General features: G+C 43.8%; 1 protein-coding gene across 1 annotated transcript in view; it reads right to left on the bottom strand.

Moving 5' to 3' along the window:
* Nucleotides 1-6,880: 6,880 nt before the first annotated feature.
* Nucleotides 6,881-21,237, bottom strand: part of dnah9l (dynein, axonemal, heavy polypeptide 9 like) — a 106,515-nt gene continuing 92,158 nt past the window's right edge. Inside the window, exons 66-81 of the mRNA XM_061225761.1 lie at nucleotides 20,911-21,075; nucleotides 18,349-18,489; nucleotides 18,021-18,191; nucleotides 17,823-17,945; nucleotides 17,512-17,705; nucleotides 16,747-16,895; nucleotides 16,020-16,147; nucleotides 14,721-14,948; nucleotides 13,164-13,355; nucleotides 12,503-12,622; nucleotides 9,950-10,192; nucleotides 9,415-9,597; nucleotides 9,168-9,283; nucleotides 8,274-8,386; nucleotides 7,789-7,929; nucleotides 6,881-7,128 (exon numbers count right to left, since the gene is read on the bottom strand). Of these exons, the coding sequence (XP_061081745.1) occupies nucleotides 6,881-7,128; nucleotides 7,789-7,929; nucleotides 8,274-8,386; nucleotides 9,168-9,283; nucleotides 9,415-9,597; nucleotides 9,950-10,192; nucleotides 12,503-12,622; nucleotides 13,164-13,355; nucleotides 14,721-14,948; nucleotides 16,020-16,147; nucleotides 16,747-16,895; nucleotides 17,512-17,705; nucleotides 17,823-17,945; nucleotides 18,021-18,191; nucleotides 18,349-18,489; nucleotides 20,911-21,075 (2,655 nt within the window). The remainder of the gene's footprint in view (nucleotides 7,129-7,788; nucleotides 7,930-8,273; nucleotides 8,387-9,167; nucleotides 9,284-9,414; nucleotides 9,598-9,949; nucleotides 10,193-12,502; nucleotides 12,623-13,163; nucleotides 13,356-14,720; nucleotides 14,949-16,019; nucleotides 16,148-16,746; nucleotides 16,896-17,511; nucleotides 17,706-17,822; nucleotides 17,946-18,020; nucleotides 18,192-18,348; nucleotides 18,490-20,910; nucleotides 21,076-21,237) is intronic.

The following is a 21,237-nucleotide window of genomic DNA, read 5'->3' as shown; positions in this document are numbered from 1 at the left end:
AATTTAAATGACATACCTCACGCACAATTTCCAAGACACGTTCGTCACGTGCGTTTCCCAAAAAATGACGTGAGGATTTCTGATTGCCTTCCCTTCAGTTAAGTTTTCAGGTGTGTTTACAATACGGAATCAAACTTACATTAAGAAGTTTGGGCTAACAAAATGCACTTTCTTCAACATAATTGAAATTAGGCACTAGGCGAGACAATTTACTGAACACCGGTCACGCCGTCTGCACTTCACATTTTGGGGCGCGTTGACATTGCGTTTTGACGGAAATGTACAGCAGAAAAACTCCACTACACGCACGTTCAGTACCTTCAACAATAAAAGTAATAACCTTGAATAGGCAACTCCAAAATTGTCATTCTGTAATGTTTCTGTATTTGTTCTGTATGTTTTTCATGTTTATTCTTGTTTATCATTCAGTTCTCATAGTACCTGGTTTATGTTTTCCCATTACAGTTCTCTATTGTCCTCCCCTGTTATGTCTACGTCTGAATGTTTATCAGTCTAGTCACTCCCCTGTCTGCTTGCCCCACTATTCAGGTGGTTACGGTAGTTTTCGGGGTTCAACATTTTTTCTAAACTCGCGATTCTTACTTCCTGCTTTTTCTTGATAGTTAAATGTTGTAAAGCACGATTCTTACTAACTACTACTAATCTAGGTTTTGGACAGTACTAATCCGATTAATACACTTACTGTCTGTCTAACTAACTAACTAACAATCACTTTTATTGGGTAGTTTAGAAATATTCACGTAACTAACTCACTAACGCTATCTCTTAGTATTTCTGCACTGTTCTATAACTCCGCCTCCCTATGCTATCCCTGATTACTCGTTTAGTTTCAGCGAAGTGTTCGCACCTGTCTCTAACTATCACTACGTCTTCTAACTATGCAAATGTCTACTCCCTAATCCGGAGCCGTATGTTTTACATGTTTTGTTTCGTGCATCCAGTCCGCGTTTTCGTCTCCCTCCCGTTATTATGTTATTACCCTATTGTGTTTCCCCACCTGTTGTCCATTTGTTTAGCGCACCTTTTCCATTCTTTTGCTTTTCGTTTTTGGCTGTGTTTTGGATCTCTTGGCTTGTGACTACTGGACATTAAAACTACTCTTTTGGATTATCCTGTGGTCTGCGTCTGGGTTCCCTGCACTGTACATAACACATTCAGTTTAATGCATGCCGATTTTGATCAAACATCAAAAGTCAAACTGTTTTCAATTATATTCATGAAGATATTCGATTCCGTGCGTTCTCACTGTGGATATTTGGAATCATGGGAACTCCGCCATAATTTAATTCAATAAGTCACTATTTAAAAATCCATAAAATATTAAATCAACTGTTTTCAAGATTCTAGAAGAACACCATCTACACCAGGTATAGATGCACACTGCACATGTTTACTGTATTCATTTGGATAATGGGATTGCAAACTCTGCCATGATTGTCATTCAATTAAAAAAATTCCAGTATTTAAAAATCCATTAAAATGTATGTTAGACTGCTTTCTGGAATAACTACTAAATGTAATTTTAAAAAAAGTAATGCAAATAACCTCACATTACAGCAATGATATGCAGAAGAGCATCTCTGAACACACAACACATCATAACTGTTAAGTGGATAGGCTACAGCAGTAGAAGTAAAAAAAAATAAGTCTAATAAATACCTAATAAAGTGATTTTGATTTTGATTTGCTTTTGATTCTGTGAATTTGTGTGGAATTTTAATCAGTTTTCAGGACTGTTATGATACTGATCACGCGCATTTTTACATTTTTTTATCACGGAAATTCCTCCAAAATCATTGAATTCAATACATGGCACTATTTAAAAATGGAATCAAACTTTTTTTCTGGACATGATATTCTTTGAACACTATCCTGACCAGCATCTGTCGTCCCCTGTGCCCATTTCATTGTTTGTTTCCGTGTCTTCCCATTTCTATGTATTTTCCCTTTTTTACGTCTGCTTATAGTCTGTTTCTTACTCACACCCCCCTCACCTGTTATGTGTTTATTAATGTGGAACCGCCCTCACCTGTTATGTGTTTCTTAATGTGGAACCGCCCTCACCTGTTATGTGTTTCTTAATGTGGAACCGCCCTCACCTGAATCCCATTGTGTCTCGTTACCTGTGTATATGTGCTGGTCCCTGTCTCTCATTTAGTGCTGGACTGTACAACCCTGTTAATAGGCCTACCTATGCTGCCATTTAGGAGTCCGCGCTCGATGTCTGGGCATGACAGGTATCGGTAATGCACAGTATAGGTGACCGCCATCCGTGAGAAAAATATACAAAAGCATAACTTCTGATCAGACTAGAACTGGTTAATGATATGGTACTAAAGTGATGACTGAGAAGCATTTTTTTGCCTTTGTAATGAAACTATAGCATTTTCATTAGGCAAAAATGGTTATTGAGATTTCATGCCCAAAAAGATTGGGCAAATAAAATATTTCAAACAAAATATGTATTTTCCGATGCCTACATCCGAATATAGGACTTCCTTTGGAGGAGTTCCAAGTATCTCTCATCCGAGTGAATATCTCTGAGGAAAACAGTGAAAACACCTTTATAATCGAGAGCAATTTCAGTGAAGTGACCCCATTTTATATCAGTGAGCGTCTAACTACATATTTTACAAAATATTTTATTAAGTATGTTTATAAATAAGGAGCAAGGCTGCTTTTGAATAATAGATAGCATGTTTGAGTTGTTGATGGGGGTTGGGTATTTGAATGAAACATCTGGACCTGGATACTATTATTGTGATTATTGCACTTATTTTTTACAATCTTCTCAATCTGTTGCTGTCTAAGAGGAGCATAAGGAGAGGGAGGGGAGCTCAGGGGCCTCATTTATAAACGTTGCGTTGGCACAAAAGAATGCGTACGCCACTTTCTAAGCAAACTTTGGCATTTATAAAAAACGAACTTGACGGGAAAATGTGCGGTCCTCCACGGAAACTCTGACCCATGCGTACGCACATTAACTGGAGAAATGAGAAACTGTGCCTTTAATGCTCGTGACATAAGACCAGGAAAACGGGAAGTGAAACAGGATTTAAAAAGGTATAAAGATTTGCCGGGAGTTGTGGCTGGGTATGGCTGCTGTAAGGACGTGCTTCGTCCCTGTTATACTTATTAAAGTGTTGTGTTGTTGAATCTCGCTATAGGGGTTCTCTCCCTTCCTAAGTGCAACACAACATTTGGCGACGAGAGAAGTCGAAAATGATATACAACAGATACCACTGTGTAAAATAAATCGAAATTGATTGTTGTTGATTGTACTCTTAAAGGGTTCTGATTTTCTGCATGTTTACACTAGGACTCGGAACTATACTGTCCTCTCAGGTCCTATTTGCACTTGTTCTTGTGTTTAATTTGCACTTTGTTGTACGTCGCTCTGGATAAGAGCGTCTGCTAAATGCCATGCAATGTAATGTAATGTCATGTAATGAAATATTACCTCACGTATCATATACGAAGAGTTAATTTGCAAAAACGGATAAAAGCCTCTCTTACAACGAATAAACAAACAGCTGTTTGATTGATGCTCCCTGGAGTGCCCAAAAAAAATGATTTAGGATGATAAATATAAACGGAGAAGTTGTTGTAAAATAATTCCTCAAATATGTAGACGAATTGTTAAACAATACTTCATGTTATTAAATGTATTCTCATAAATAATATGGTGAACAGTCGGACAAATTGCGCTGCACTGATGCCATTTACAATGCGTCAGTCGGGCAGATACGAGCATAGTTTCATATATTGTTATCATATTCATATATTATGTTTTATGATGTGTTTATTGTTATAAATTTTTGTTCGTTTTATCTCTTAATTTTGTAACTGTGTTTTCAATGGTGCTAGACAAATAACGTGTATTATTATTATTATTATTATTATTATTATTATTATCATCGTCATCATCACATTCGTTGTGCAGAACTGTTCGTCATTTACAATCAATCAGGATAATTCCCACACCTGTAGCTTTGCAGAGGCAATCAAATGGCTGAAATCCCTTTTCTTAGCCTTCTTTTCAGCGTTTGCCATTGTCGTCTTTGTGAAATGCATATTCATTAGGGGTGTTTCACTGCCTATTTATAGGCAACTGTGGGCGGAACATGAAGCTGGCAAAGTTGCGCCACATTTAGAGTTGATTGTGATTTATAAAGGAAAACTGGCGTGGGACGTGCGTATGCACTGTTTTATAAATCAGAATATTTTTTTTGCGTACGCACGTCCTAGGTTTCATGCTTAGGCAACCTTTTGACGTGAATCCTAAGCACAGTTTTATAAATGAGGCCCCAGGACTGTGATCGCTCTGGTGTGCTCTTCTGTGCAGTAACAGGCACTGTCTCACTGGGGTACTGTCTCACTGTCTACTGTATCATGGTTGTGTGCGCCCCCCTCTCTAAGAGCACCCTGGGCTTTTCCATACCACACTCAGGCCTCCACCAACCTGTGTGCAACAGTTCATCTCACCCTTAAATAGGGCTGAACCTCTTCCATCCAAGTCCAATGTAATCTTGTGTTGGCACTAAATAGTGTTACTGAAGTCTGTGGTGAATGGAGCAGAACCCAGGCCTGCACCCTTCCTAATGGAGCAGAACCCAGGCCTGCACCCTTCCTAATGGAGCAGAACCCAGGCCTGCACCCTTCCTAATGGAGCAGAACCCAGGCCTGCACACGTCCTAATGGAGCAGAACCCAGGCCTGCACCCTTCCTAATGGAGCAGAACTCAGGCCTCTGGGGTTCTTTGTTGGGCAGAATGGTTCTTTGGGAGATTTAACCCTTCAAGCCAATTTATATTATATTTTTATTTCAAAAGATTATTTAGTTTATGATGTACATGAAATATATTAAATTATGTATATAATTGAATTCTAATCCTATCCTATGTTTTTTCTATCGTAAAAATGCCCTAATCATGATGCGTAATACAGGAATTAAATCATTCTATGGCATTCTTTCACCAATTGCATTTTTTATTTTTTGTGAGGTGAAACAAATAACTTGCATCAAAGAATGTACATTTAAAATGTTATCTGAAAGTCATTACATTTTTTTAACGTTTTGCCACTTGAAACTAAAGGTTTATTTTAAAGATCAATTTGTCATTTAATACTGTAACTCTGACATTACTGGAACAAAAAGCAATGTCACCTGCTGAGTACATCACAAGTGAAAGTCAGCTTACCCACAAACCAAAGATAACAGTCCTAGTAGTGAAAATTATTACAATAGCAATGCAAAGTAATACAACCTAAAAGTCCTAAAACACAACACAGATTCAATTGTGAGGTATTTTCAGGTCTGGAGAACGTGCAGAATGAGCATCAACCTCCACTTCAGGAACCAGCGACTCTGGGGCCACCTACTGCCCATATCACACATATACACTGGCAGAGCTTGAACTGACATTGTTTCAGGACCAACCAGTGTGGGTAATGAAGGAATAAGTGAACCCGGACATTTTTACCAACCACAAAATACAGAAATATATATATTCCCAAATTCCATAGCATCAAAAAAAAATTTTTTTTTTAAATTAAGGAACTGAAATTAAGTAATACAGCAAGAGAGGCCATGCTGTATCATAAATAGTCACAGCAACAGGGGTTTTGTTAGACATGATGCTACCTACATCATCCTGCTAACGTCACATGCACACACTCAAAGCCACATCATCCTGCTAACTTCACAGGCACACACTCACAGTAGTAGAGTCACATAATCCACTCACTCACACACTCTCACACTCACACACTCACTCACACACTCACTCACTCACTCACACACTCACACACACACTCACACACTCACTCACACACTCAGAGCCACATCATCCTGCTCACTTCACACACACACACACACACACACACACACACTCACTCACACACACACACACATACTCACTCACACACTCACACACTCAGAGCCACATCATCCTGCTAACTTCACACACACACACACACACTCACACACTCACACACAGACACAGCACACACATAGCACACACACACAGTGTGCACACACACACAGTACAGCACACATACACAGCACACACATAGCACACACACACAGTACAGCACACACACACACACAGCACACACATAGCACACACACACAGTGCGCACACACACAGTACAGCACACACTCAAAGCCACATCATCCTGCTAACTTCACACTCACACACTCACAGTTGTAGAGTCACTGAATCCACTCACACACTCTCACACTCACACACTCACATACTCGTACAACTCACATACTCTTACACTCACACACTCTCACACACACACTCACACACACATGCTCACACACACTCTCACACACTCTCACACTCACTCACACACTCACACACTCACACACAGAGCCACATCATCCTGCTAACTTCACACTCACACTCACAGTAGTAGAGTCACTGAATCCACTCACACACTCTCACACTCACATACTCACATACTTGTACACTCACATACTCTTACACTCACACACTCACATACTCTTACACTCACACATTCTCACACACACACACACACACACTCACACACATTCACACACACTCACACACACTCACACACTCAAAGCCACATCATCCTGCTAACTTCACACTCACACACTTACAGTAGTAGAGTCACTTAATCCACTCACACACTCACACACTCACATACTCTTACACTCACACACTCTCACACACACACTCACTCACACACACACGCTCACACACACTCACACACACTCTCACACACTCACACATACTCACATACTCTTACACACACACACTCACACACTCACACACTCACATACTCACACTCACACACACTCACACACACTCACACACACACACACACACTCACACACTCAGCAGTAGAGCCACGCCTGCCAGCACCCATTTGGCAGGCCGCTCCTTGGTTTTCAGAGGGAAGGTCCACATGTAGGTGGAGCCGCGCTGCTTGGTCTTGTAGACGGGGCACTCGTAGATGTTGCGGGTCTCCTGGCGGTCGTTGGGGACGGCCCGTATGAAGATGACGGGCATACTGGGAGTGAGCTCCTTCAGCCGGGCCTCTGCGATATTCCCTCCCTGGATGTCCCATCTGGCCCCTGGGGGGAGAGAGGAGCGGGCCTGTCAATCATCCTGCCTCCCAGCTGCCATACAGAGAGGTCTGAACTACAACCAGCCAGCTGGAGCACTTCATTAGATAACTGCCTTAATGGGGCGAAAACCGTGAGCAGGAACGAGAATTAATCTCCTCTCCTCACTCTGTATTCTAAAGCCTTCTGCCCTCCCCAGTTCCAGTTCTCCCCTTGTCTCAGGTCAGGTGGTTACTGCCACCCAGATTGTTGCTCCAACAGCATCTTAGGCACTCAGAGCGACTACTCAACATTAACATTAACCCCCCATCTATCTGTACAACTGAGCTCCAGAGTGCATCTCTGTTGTCTGAGTGCTTCAACTAAAATGTTCTTATTGATGTCTTTACATTGCAGAAATATAGCAGATACTTTTATCCAGATACATTATAATACAGGAGGTATAGGTGTTCACCTAATTAATATGAGCAACAGTGTCAGAGTTTGTTCACAATGTTGCCAGACCAGCAAGTAAAGATGCAACCTCACCAAAGCAGGACTGCAAGTTAGCTTTCCCAAGCAAGGACTAGAGCACACATTCTAAACACAAACACCTTAATCATAGCCATAGCAAGCCCTCATTAGAAATGAACAAATTCACCTTTTGTCCAAAGGGAAGTGAACACTTACCTTCCATAAAAAGCCCATACACATACGCCCCCTCTCTCGCCGGCTGGTTGAAATCTTCCTTGAATTTTTTAGTGACATCGACTGTCAGGTTCATTTTGTCAAGAGGCCATTCGTTCTTCCTGGCCAGACTCTGCATCACAGCTGGGAAACAACACAACCTGTTTACTATAAACACCCTGTGTTCTATAAACACTGTTACTGTGTTGAGCTCCTACAGCAGCCTGTCTTCACTATGGGGATTGGCTGGTAATTGGGGTACTGTGAATGGCTGGTGATTGGGGTATGGTGATTGGCCAGTGAGAGGGTACTGTGAATGGCTGGTGATTGGGGTATGGTGATTGGCTGGCGATTTGGGTACTGTGATTGGCTGGTGATTGGGGAACAGTGATTGGCTGGTGATTGGGGTACGGTGATTGGCTGGTGATTGGGGTACGGTGATTGGCTGGTGATTGGGGAACAGTGATTGGCTGAGGAAGGGCTGGTACCTGTGAGGAAGGACTGCGGGTTGAAGAGCCCTGACAGCCACACCACGCTAGGCAGTGCCAGGTCCTGCGTCCAGCTGTCCAGCTCCCTGCAGCGCTGCAGCACATCGCTGTACCTGTGGACAGGTGAGCACAGGGGCGGAGGGCCTGTCTAACTGCACAAAAACAGCTCTCTAAATGACCCAACGCTCCCAGAGTGTAGAAAACAGCTCTCAGAACGACCCAATGTTCCCAGAGTGTGCAAATACAGCTCTAAAAAACGACCCAACATTCCCAGTGTACCAAAACAGCTCTCAAAATGACCCAACACTCCCCGAGTGTAAAAAACAGCTCTCAAAACTATCCAATGTTCCCAGAGTGTACAAATACAGCTCTCAAAACGACCCAACGCTCCCAGTGTGTACAAAAACAGCCCCCAAACGACCCAACGCTCCCAGAGTGTACGAAAACAGCTCCCAAAATGACCCAACACTCACAGTGTGCAGAAATACAGCTCCTTAACAACCCAACACTCCAAGTGTGTTGAAATACAGCTCCTTAACAACCCGACACTCCCAGTGAAATGAAATGAAATGTCTCCATATCTGTACAATACAGTGGACAGAACCAGTAATTACTGAGGTGTAAATGATGAATGGTAATTCATGGTGACGATGAACCTTGCCTGTCCTAAACAAAAAAAAAGCACACAACCCGTGGATTACAAATACAAAGACAAATACGAATACGATGAGCAGAGAAAGGTTTCTAGTGAGAGATGCCAAGTCCTTTGTTCTGTCTAAAGTGGTCCCAGTTGCTAAGGTGGTTCCAGGACATGCTGAGAGGGACTCTTTGCACCCATATTCAGGATGGGGACATGCTGGTGCAGCCACAGGGGCAGTGTGCCGTGCTCCTCACCACTGAGCCAGGCCCAGAACGGACGGATACGCCAGCTTGGTCCAGGTGTGCGGGACGTTATCGAAGAAGAGCGCTGTCTGCAGGTCCTCCATCTCAGAGGAAATCGCCAACTCGCCCTGAGGAAAGAAAGTGTGGATGAGAGGGTGAGGAAAGGGAGTGGCAGAGGACGACAAACGCAGGGGCCACGCAGGGGCAGCACGCAGGTCACGACTCTCTTGTCCTAGGGTCCACAGAGCGCGGCACACACCTTCAGGCCCAGGTCCAGCTCTCTGAGAGAGCGGCGGATCTCGCAGACCAGCATGTTCATTCGCTCACACTCCTGGAAGCACACCAGGATGTACGACGATCGCTCTGCCGTCTTGGAGGTGATGTCGGACATGTTGTACTCTTCCGGCAACTTCTCCAGAATATCATCCAGGATTGTTTTTACCTGAGGAGTCAATCACCGTGTTTCAGGCAATGGCAGAGATCGTTCTACAGGAAAGTTTTATGACAAATGCTATTTTTAAATGATATATTTTGAACAGGTAATGGCAGAGCATTAAACATAGTCCACTTGCAAACCATACTTGCTGTTCCATAAATACAGTGAATAACAGCTTTTTCTATCTGGTTGGAGTAGATTTGGTGTGGGTTATGGTTTGTGTTGTTTTCTCCCCAAGATTGTGTTGGGGTGGGTGTATCGTGGACTGAGGTTGTGTTTGGTTTAGCGGTGTTAGACAGGCGACAGCGCCACGGTGCAGAAACGTTGGTGTCTGTCTCGTGATGGCACGATCGGGGACCTTTTCCTCCACGGTCTGAGTCGCTCCCTCCCCCATCACGGAGTCTCTGGACTGGAGCTCCAGCAGGGTGTGAAACAGGCTGTCCGAGGTCACCGTGAGGAACTCGATCTCTGCATTGGGGTGCAGGCCATAATGCACTGGGCTCTCGTGAGGAAGCATCTCATCAATGTAGCCATGGTAACCCTGGTAATCCAGGTTGGATGGAACGACAAAACCAGGAGCCAGAGCCAGTTTCCTGTCAAACTGAGGATGGCACAAGATAACATGTAACCAATAACACACACAACATCCATGTCACCAATAACAGCACACACAAGATTCACAGATTCTTTGCAGCCTGTTTATTTTCTGACATGTGAAAACATTAGAAACTGTTTTTTTTTTTTTGCACATGAAGAAAAGTATTGGCAGTATTGTAACAATATAGTCATTTGCTCCACAAAGTGCCAGAAGAGGAAGCTCTAATTCCGGCAATTCCTTGCTGGGTTAAAAAAGTTCCTCAGTATGAACTGTACTTGTGTACAAACGCACACCTGTATATGTGAGTGCTTTTAATTCCGCCAAGGGGTAACTCTGTCGCCATTTTGTTAGTAATGTGCTTTTTCATTAAGGAGATAGCATTTAATAAAAAAGGAACTTCCTTGCATATGAGACTAAGGGATATAATTTTTTTTGAGCACCTTTTTCACATTAAACACAGTATGGGAAATGGAATGAACTTGCCCTGTCTTGAGATAGATGTGGCCTGCTGCAACGAGAGCAGGTTCGTTTTTCATGTCTCTCTTCAGATTTTAAGGAATAGTTAATTTAGGATTTAAGACTTAGCTTTCATGTTATTTGTAGAAGAAGAAAGAAAGATATTACAGACTGTAAGTAACATGTGTTTTACGTCTTACCCATTGTGTTTGTGGAAATTGTCCAACTAAAGATCTGCTGGCTGAGTTAGCCTTTTTCTACTGCTCACCATATCTAGCCTGCTTGCTAAACTGTAGTACGCTGCCATTTTATTTGTATTTAACAGGTCCATCCGTGTGGCTGAGACTGTGTTGCCTTCATGCCTTCATGTGGATATAGTATGGGCTGCAGGTATGGAACATTTTGTTTATTATTTTGTTAGAATGATTGATTGCACTGTAATAGCCCTGTAGCCATTTTAAAATAGATTTACATACATTTTTCTGCTACAACGACAGAGAATAAAAGTCTGATCTGCATACTGGTGTGGGTCCCATCTGAGCCTGTTACATGCGTACACACACACACACACACACACACACACACCTGTATATGCATACATACTCACACACACACACACCTGTATATGTATACAGACTCACACACACACACACACACACACACACACCTGTATATGCATACAGACTCACACACACACACACACACACACCTGTATATGTATACAGACTCACACACACACACACACACACACACACCTGTATATGCATACATACTCACACACACACACACACACACACACACCTGTAAATGCATACATACTCACACACACACACACACACCTGTATATGTATACAGACACACACACACACACCTGTATATGCATACATACTCACACACACACACACACACACACACACACACCTGTATATGTATACAGACTCACACACACACACACACACACACACCTGTATATGCATACATACTCACACACACACACACACACACACCTGTATATGTATACAGACACACACACACACACACCTGTATATGCATACATACTCACACACACACACACACACACACACACCTGTATATGTATACAGACTCACTCACACACACACACACACACACCTGTATATGCATACAGACTCACACACACACACCTGTATATGCATACAGACTCAAACACACACTTGTATATGCATACGAACTCAGACACACACTTGTATATGCATACGGACTCACACACACCTGTATATGCATACAGACTCACACACACGCGCACCTGTATATGCATACAAACTCACACACACACGCACACACACCTGTATATGCATACTGACTCACACACACACACACCTGTATATGCATACGGACTCACACACACCTGTATATGCATACGGACTCACACACACACACACCTGTATATGCATACTGACTCACACACACACACACCTGTATATGCATACGGACTCACACACACCTGTATATGCATACGGACTCACACACACCTGTATATGCATACAGACTCACACACACACCTGTATATGCATACGGACTCACACACACCTGTATATGCATACAGACTCACACACACACACACACCTGTATATGCATATGGACTCACACATACACACACACACACACACACCTGTATATGCATACGGACTCACATAGACACCTGTATATGCACACAGACTCACACACACACCTGTATATGCATACGGACTCACACACACCTGTATATGCATACGGACTCACACACACACCTGTATATGCATACAGAATCACACACACACACACCTGTATATGCATACGGACTCACACACATACCTGTATATGCATAGGGACAGGTACCTGGTTGGGCTGCATGTACTCCTCCAGGTAAGTGCGGCACAGCCTCCTGTCCCAGTCGTCAGTGATGTGACCCCCGTACATGATCTCCCCAAACAGGTAGCGCAGATCCTCCCAGGGCACCTGGGCAGTAAAGGCATCAATCACTCCTCTCTGAACAACGTCATTAATGTCATACTACTATTATATATACTCTCTGAACAACATCATTAATGTCATACCACTACTATATATACTCTCTGAACAACGTCATTAATGTCATACCACTATTATATATACACTCTGAACAACGTCATTAATGTCATACCACTATTATATATACTCTCTGAACAACGTCATTAATGTCATACCACTATTATATATACTCTCGGAACAACGTCATTAATGTCATACCACTATTATATATACTCTCTGAACAACGTCATTAATGTCATACCAATATTATATATACTCTCTGAACAACGTCATTAATGTCATACCACTATTATATATACTCTCTGAACAATGTCATTACTGTCATACCACTATTATATATACTCTCTGAACAACATCATTAATGTCATACCACTATTACTCACATCATATAATACTATCAGTATTACTCTCATATCATATAGCACATCATATCATGAGTGTGCTTAGCAATGCTTGCTGCTGGCTTCACCTGCGAGTTTGCCTCCAGGTAGTTGTAGAGAACATTGACAGATATGGTGAGGTCACCGGTGTTGAAGGGGTACTTCCTGTTCCATCCCTGTGGCCCAAATTTCCGCCTCTCAGCCACACAGGCATGGAAGTAGCAGAGGGAAAACAGGATAGTCTTGAATTCCTGTTCCCGGGAGCACTGATCCAGAATATCCTGCACGCAGACCAGGAAAACAGTCATCCACAAGACCAGGCCAGGAGAAATGTTTGTCACTCTCAACATGTCCAATCTCCTCTTGTTTAATTTGAGCTCTGTGCTCCGTCAGGCAGATACAGCTCTGTACTCTAAGATCTGACAGACAGATACAGCTCTGTACTCTAAGATCTGTCAGGCAGATGGAGACGCATGTTTGGGCTAAGAAAGGGAAAGGTCAACAGCAGAGAGATGCATCATCAGGCCTCATTTATCAAAATGTTCTGAAATCCGTGTGAAATGTGCGTGTGATCGGAACCGAACTAACATATTCCGCAAGATTTATCAAACACAGTTCGTTCGGCTGCTGCGGAAAAAACTGACACGAAAACTTTGATAAATCCCACATTATTTGTGCAAATGCAAAGGATTTATGGTCAATTTAGTTCTGCTCACGTTTGATAAATGAGGCCCATCATGTAACGTTTCCAGCCCTAACCCTAAATATTGGCATCTATTTATACAATGATGGCGGATGGAAATGATAACAGAAATGTCGCTTTGGTGAAAAAAAATGTGCTACTTATATACAGTACTGTAAAATGAAATGTTACACAGAATTTGCCATTTTGAATTGCCATTAACTAATGTAGTTGTTAACATGAATGAATGATTTACAAATGCATTAATTAAGCATGAAACTCACTTTTCATTAGTAAATGTATTTCTTAACTCTTAATTCGTAACTAGTGTATTAGTTACATTAATATTCATATATTAGCAAACCATAGGATAAACATATAATTAGTTCAGCATTAACAGATACTGGTTAACTGGTCGTCTCATTCCAATATGAATTGGCATGAACGAATGTAATTGCTAGCATGTATTCATGATGTACAAACACATAAACAAAGCTGAACAAGTATAGAAGATTAGTAATTAACAACTACATTAGTTCATGCCAATTCATGTAACCTTATTGTAAAGTGTTACCAAATGTTTGTATTTCATCAAATAAAGTAACATATTAAGCTTAACCTTTCAGATAAAAACTTGATTGTAGCTGGGATTACCTGGACAGCAAAGAGTGAGACAGCCAAAATATGTGTTTATCCGTTAACAAATAATGAAAGCAATATACAATGAAATAAAATAAAATGAGAAATGTCTTTTGTTACGACAAAACATTTTTTTTTTAATTAGCTTTTTGGTATGAGACCAACATTAGTTGGAATATTTCAAAAGTGGAACTTTTTGTGTTTTTTCCAGATCCATTTTATCCCCATGATAAAGTCGCCATCGTATTCCTGAGTGATGCACGTTCCCTCCAGATTAGCGGAGATGAGGGTCGGTGCGTGGGGCAGGGGCCCAGGAGGTGGTCACCTGATCAAAGTTGTCGAGCGCTGCATGCAGGTTGGCCAGCATGCCCGTGGGCGGCTCGTTGGTGATCTTGATGGCGTTCTCCAGGATGCCCTGGGGAATGATGTGCTCCTGAGGCGTAGCGGCTGGCTCGGCGCTCATGAACACGCGGTAGTCGCCATGGCTGCCTTCACTGCAGCGCTCCAGCAGACTCTCCAGGCTGCCCAGCCATTTCGCCACCAGGTGGATGTTCTGTCACAGCGGCACGTACGCAGGACGCAAATCAACACAACACGGCAATATCGCATATTATACAACGGTTTGTTCTCACCTCGCATTGTGATTATTTTTTATGAACGGGTTGGTAAAACTCTTATACGTATAATTGCAATATTACACTCAAAGTCTTGACTTACGGAATGATAATGTGGTGACATTGGCTCAGGAGGTAAGAGCGATCGTTTGGCAGTTGGAGGGTTGCCGGTTTAATCCTGCCCTGGGTGTGTCAAAGTGTCCCTGAGCAAGACACCTAACCCCTAAATGCTCCTGATTAGCTGGTTGGTGCCTTGCATGGCAGCCAATCACCGTTGGTGTGTATATGAATGGCATTATCTCATGGTAAGTCACTCCTTGTGTATAATATAATGTATAAATATAATACACTTAACTACAGATACCCTGCTTCTGGTTTTTATTTTCTGCACATTTACTCCAACAAATATGTTCAATTGCAAAAAGCACTGCGGATACTAAAGCGGGACAGTTTCATTGGACGGAACCCCTGTATGAAGTGCTGTGTGCCGACTCTGTGCTGTGTGCCGACTCTGTGCTACGTGCCGACTCTGTGCTATGTGCCGACTCTGTGCTACGTGTCGACTCTGTGCTGTGTGCCGACTCTGTGCTGTGTGTTGACTCTGTGCTGTGTGTTGACTCTGTGCTGTGTTGACTCTCGTGCTGTGTGCCGACTCTGTGCTATGTGCCGACTCTGTGCTATATGCCGACTCTGTGCTATGTGCCGACTCTGTGCTGTGTGCCGACTCTGTGCTACGTGCCGACTCTGTGCTGTGTGTTGACTCTGTGCTGTGTTGACTCTCGTGCTATGTGCCGACTCTGTGCTGTGTTGACTCTCGTGCTATGTGCCGACTCTGTGCTGTGTGCCGACTCTGTGCTATGTGCCGACTCTGTGCTATGTGCCGACTCTGTGCTGTGTTGACTCTCGTGCTATGTGCCGACTCTCGTGCTATGTGCCGACTCTCGTGCTATGTGCCGACTCTGTGCTGTGTGTTGACTCTGTGCTGTGTGTTGACTCCTGAGGTCTGGCACCTGCAGAATCACCCAGTGCCCCTCCTTCGACGCCTCCTCCATGGCTGCCTCAGCCACGGCCTCCTGGCCCTGGCCCAGAGACACGTTGTGCAGCTTCCCCAGGTCGATGGTGAAGCCCAGCTTCCGACCTGCACCACCACGGAAACACAACAACCTGCATCAGTGTGGCTGTGCTTCTTTTACACACCGCGGGCTGGGTTTGAAAGGGATACATTCACTTGAGACGTGGTGAATATATACCATGAGAAGCCTACTAAGAAGACAAGGTAAGACACTTTACTTAAACCCCTCACCATAAGGCTGAGATAACACTGTCATACACATGGCCTCACACCTGTGACATGATGTTCATAACGCATGATGAGAGTTAATGTCAAATCATACTGTATAAAGCTGTCATACTGTTACTGTCATAAAAGTAAGCTACTGATAAAAGTAAGTAAGTTTTATATAATTTAACATAACCTGACATCATCTGTTCTGCTATGATGTGACAGCTGTTATGTCATGCGTATGACAGTGTTATGTTAGCCTTATGGCGAAGGGTTCAAGTAAAGTGTTACAGAAGATTAAAAATAGATTAGTCGGCTGATCAATACTAACAAATTCCGAATGTGTGTGAAAATCTACTCCAACCTGATTTCAGAATTCTGAGTGCAATCCTCACACTACTTAAACTGGCAGAGTATAACCCCATAGTGTTGTTTAGAGAGATAGTTGGTGTTACCCAGAGACTCCACGTCTTTGAGGGGATCTACCCCCGGGGACAGGATGAAGAACACCGCGGAGGCGGGACCGCTCTCCCTGAACGACTTGGCAAATTCCGTCTTGCGCCCTTCAGTGTATTGCACTCCCAGCTTCTCCTCTACAAAGTTCCTGTGAAAAAAAACATTTCCACAGACCTAAACCAGGGACCAGCACAGCAGAGCAGCAGATAACATATCAGCAGGAGAGAGACACAGCACTCCCATGAGGTGCAGTGCAGGAGGATTTTTTTATACTGAATACAAACTTAGTGGCTAAGGTGCTTGACTGGTGCCTGGCAGTTCAAGCCCCAGTGCAACTGTTGGTCATTCTGTCCTATCTGCCTTGGTACAATCCCCACTCTAATAACAAACATACATTATTCTTGACCACAGTCAATCACCTGATGATCACCTAGGCTCAACTGACCGTGCAGGAGACTTACAAGTGTGCCAACTAAATACACATACTGCTCTAAGGGTTGTCAAACACAGAACCCTGGGGGGTCAGTGAGTTTCGTGAAGCTCTCAACTAAAAGGAGCAGTCTACTACGACCATGTATTTAGCTTGTACGTCATTCTGTCCAACCTGAGAGCATACGTCATTCTGTCCTACCTGAGATCATATGTCATTCTGTCCTACCTGAGATCATATGTCATTCTGTCCTACCTGAGAGCATATGTCATTCTGTCCAACCTGAGAGCGTACGTCATTCTGTCCTACCTGAGCGTATGTCATTCTGTCCTACCTGAGAGCATATGTCATTCTATCAGGCCGGAGGGCCCGCATCATGATGAGCTTCTGCAGGGAGCTCTTACTCTTCCACTCCTGTGGAAACTTCTCCTTCTCTGGACACTCAGACTCCACCACCTTCTTCCAGCGCTTGGGGGAGCCCTCGATGTCCCTGTCCAGGCCCCGGAACTCATCTGTGAAGCTCATGGTCTGGAGATGAGTGCCAGGGAGAGGGCAGGCCATTTATGAAGTTTCAATGCATATGAAATGTCACATTTCCCACTGGGGGACACTGAGTTTGGGGAGGTTTCCAGGCTCTGGCAGTACCTTAATGGCGCTCCATGCTGAGTTGGACAGGAAGTCGAGAGGGCTGATGTAGCTGTGATCAATGTTGAACCGGAGCAGAAAGTCCAGCTCTCTGACATCGATCTCCTTGCTCATGAGCAGAAGCTGCAGATTCAGAGATCTGAGGTTAGATTCATCCTGGACACCAGAGGGAACAGAGCCAAAACAATAGAGCTTCACCTGGAAGGCCAACTGGGCACTGAAGGTAAGCTTATCCCTCTCAAACAGGCCCCGGCTGATGTAGTTGAAGGTGGAGAAGGTGATGATGTCAATGAGGATGTTCACTCTGGTCTGGACATGTTCTGAGAGCTCAGCCAGGCGCACAGCATTGTGAAACACCACGTTAAAGGCCTGCAGAGGGAGGAGTCACAGCATGTTAAAGGCCTACGGAGGGTGGAGTCACAGAGAGGGAGGGATCACAGAGAGGGAGGAGTCACACCAACTAAAGGTGTAAGGAGGGAGCTGGATTTTAGAGACAGCAGGACAGTACTGGGCACAGTAACTGTACCTTCAGGGAGAACTGGTACATGGGATTTATCTTATTGAGATCGTTCATGATGAAGTAGAGCAGCGATGCCCTTGTGGCCACAGGGCGGTAATGCTCGCGGGCTTCGTTAATTTTCACTTCATTAACTTTTGCCTCCAGAACCTACAAAACAGAGAATCCAGTCATTAGACACATTCATGTTAGCACACACATGCACAAGCACAACCACGCACACGCGCACACAAACACACACACACACACACACACACAATATAAAGAACTGAATTGAGAATTTATTGCTGCACAGCTAAGTAGCCGGTTGACCAGTTAGTTAGCTTTGTTACTTAACAATTACTTAGATAGAGTGATCCTATTAGCTCACATAACCATGGTTACATTCATAACCTTATTCTGGTATGTGTATCTGCCTCAACTTTAGTTAGCGTTAGCTGGTGTGTGTACCTGCCTCAGTTTTAGTTAGCATTAGCTGGTGTGTGTACCTGCCTCAGCTTTAGTTAGCATTAGCTGGTGTGCGTACCTGCCTCAGCTTTAGTTAGCATTAGCTGGTGTGCATACCTGCCTCAGCTTTAGTTAGCGTTAGCTGGTGTGTGTACCTGCCTCAGTTTTAGTTAGCATTAGCTGGTGTGTGCACCTTCTCGGCTTTAGTTAGCATTAGCTGGTGTGTGTACCTGCCTCAGCTTTAGTTAGCATTAGCTGGTGTGCATACCTGCCTCAACTTTAGTTAGCATTAGCTGCTGTGTGTACCTGCCTCAGCTTTAGTTAGCATTAGCTGGTGTGCATAGCTGCCTCAGCTTTAGTTAGCATTAGCTGGTGCATGTACCTGCCTCAGCTTTAGTTAGCATTAGCTGGTGTGTGTACCTGTCTCAGCTTTAGTTAGCATTAGCTGGTGTGCATACCTGCCTCAACTTTAGTTAGCATTAGCTGGTGTGTGTACCTGCCTCAGCTTTAGTTAGCATTAGCTGGTGTGCATAGCTGCCTCAGCTTTAGTTAGCATTAGCTGGTGTGTGTACCTGCCTCAGTTTTAGTTAGCATTAGCTGGTGTGTGTATCTGCCTCAGTTTTAGTTAGCATTAGCTGGTGTGTGTACCTGCCTCCGCTTTAGTTAGCATTAGCTGGTGTGTGTACCTGCCTCAGTTTTAGTTAGCATTAGCTGGTGTGTGTACCTGCCTCAGTTTTAGTTAGCATTAGCTGGTGTGTGTACCTGCCTCAGTTTCAGTTAGCATTAGCTGCTGTGTGTACCTTCTCAGCTTTAGTTAGCATTAGCTGGTGTGTGTACCTGTCTCAGCTTTAGTTAGCATTAGCTGGTGTGCATACCTGCCTCAACTTTAGTTAGCATTAGCTGGTGTGTGTACCTGCCTCAGCTTTAGTTAGCATTAGCTGGTGTGCATAGCTGCCTCAGCTTTAGTTAGCATTAGCTGGTGTGTGTACCTGCCTCAGTTTTAGTTAGCATTAGCTGGTGTGTGTATCTGCCTCAGTTTTAGTTAGCATTAGCTGGTGTGTGTACCTGCCTCAGTTTTAGTTAGCATTAGCTGGTGTGTGTACCTGCCTCAGTTTTAGTTAGCATTAGCTGGTGTGTGTACCTTCTCAGCTTTAGTTAGCGTTAGCTGGTGTGTGTACCTTCTCAGCTTTAGTTAGCATTAGCTGGTGTGTGTACCTGCCTCAGTTTTAGTTAGCATTAGCTGGTGTGTGTACCTGCCTCAGCTTTAGTTAGCATTAGCTGGTGTGTGTACCTGCCTCAGTTTTAGTTAGCATTAGCTGCTGTGTGTATCTGCCTCAGCTTTAATTAGCATTAGCTGGTGTGTGTACCTGCCTCAGTTTTAGTTAGCATTAGCTGGTGTGTGTACCTTCTCAGCTTTAGTTAGCGTTAGCTGGTGTGTGTATCTGCCTCAGCTTTAGTTAGCATTAGCTGCTGTGTGTACCTGCCTCAGTTTTAGTTAGCATTAGCTGGTGTGTGCATCTGCCTCAGCTTTAGTTAGCATTAGCTGGTGTGTGTACCTGCCTCAGCTTTAGTTAACATTAGCTGGTGTGTCTACCTGCCTCAGTTTTAGTTAGCATTAGCTGGTGTGTGTACCTGCCTCAGTTTTATTTAGCATTAGCTGGTGTGTGTACCTGCCTCAGTTTTAGTTAGCATTAGCTTGTGTGTCTACCTTCTCAGCTTTAGTTAGCATTAGCTGGTGTGTGTACCTGCGTCAGCTTTAGTTAGCATTAGCTGGTGTGTGTACCTTCTCAGCTTTAGTTAGCGTTAGCTGGTGTGTGTATCTGCCTCAGCTTTAGTTAGCATTAGCTGGTGTGTGTACCTGCCTCAGTTTTAGTTAGCATTAGCTGGTGTGTGTACCTGCCTCAGCTTTAGTTAGCGTAAGCTGGTGTGTGCATCTGCCTCAGCTTTAGTTAGCATTAGCTGGTGTGCGTACCTGCCTCAGCTTTAGTTAACATTAGCTGGTGTGTCTACCTGCCTCAGTTTCAGTTAGCATTAGCTGGTGTGTGTACCTGCCTCAGTTTTAGTTCGCATTAGCTGGTGTGTGTACCTGCCTCAGCTTTAGTTAGCATTAGCTGGTGTGTGTACCTTCATCTCGATCTCAGCAGCAGTGTGCTTGGTGGTCTCCAGCTTCTCCACCAGCAGGTTGTCCCCCAGGAAGTTGCTCTCGGCAGCAGAGAGACGAGTAAGGAGCTCATCCTCCAGCTGTTTCAGCTCGATCTTGAAGTAGTTCTGCTGCTTGGTCAAATCTGACTGCAAACCAAACATTCCACCAATCACAAGACTCCTGTTTTATTACCTTTTATTGCAAATAAGAGGATAATAAGGATCTAAACTGCTGTTGGGTCTTCTGGCATTGCCGGTTTATGACTCAGAGGTGGACAGATGTGTTCCATGGCTTACTCACAGCATTGC

The sequence above is a fragment of the Conger conger genome, chromosome 17 (assembly GCF_963514075.1).
Source record: "Conger conger chromosome 17, fConCon1.1, whole genome shotgun sequence".
Lineage (NCBI taxonomy): Eukaryota > Metazoa > Chordata > Actinopteri > Anguilliformes > Congridae > Conger > Conger conger.
The sequence above is the reverse complement of the archived record's forward strand: the minus strand, read 5'-3'. Positions and strand labels throughout refer to the sequence as shown.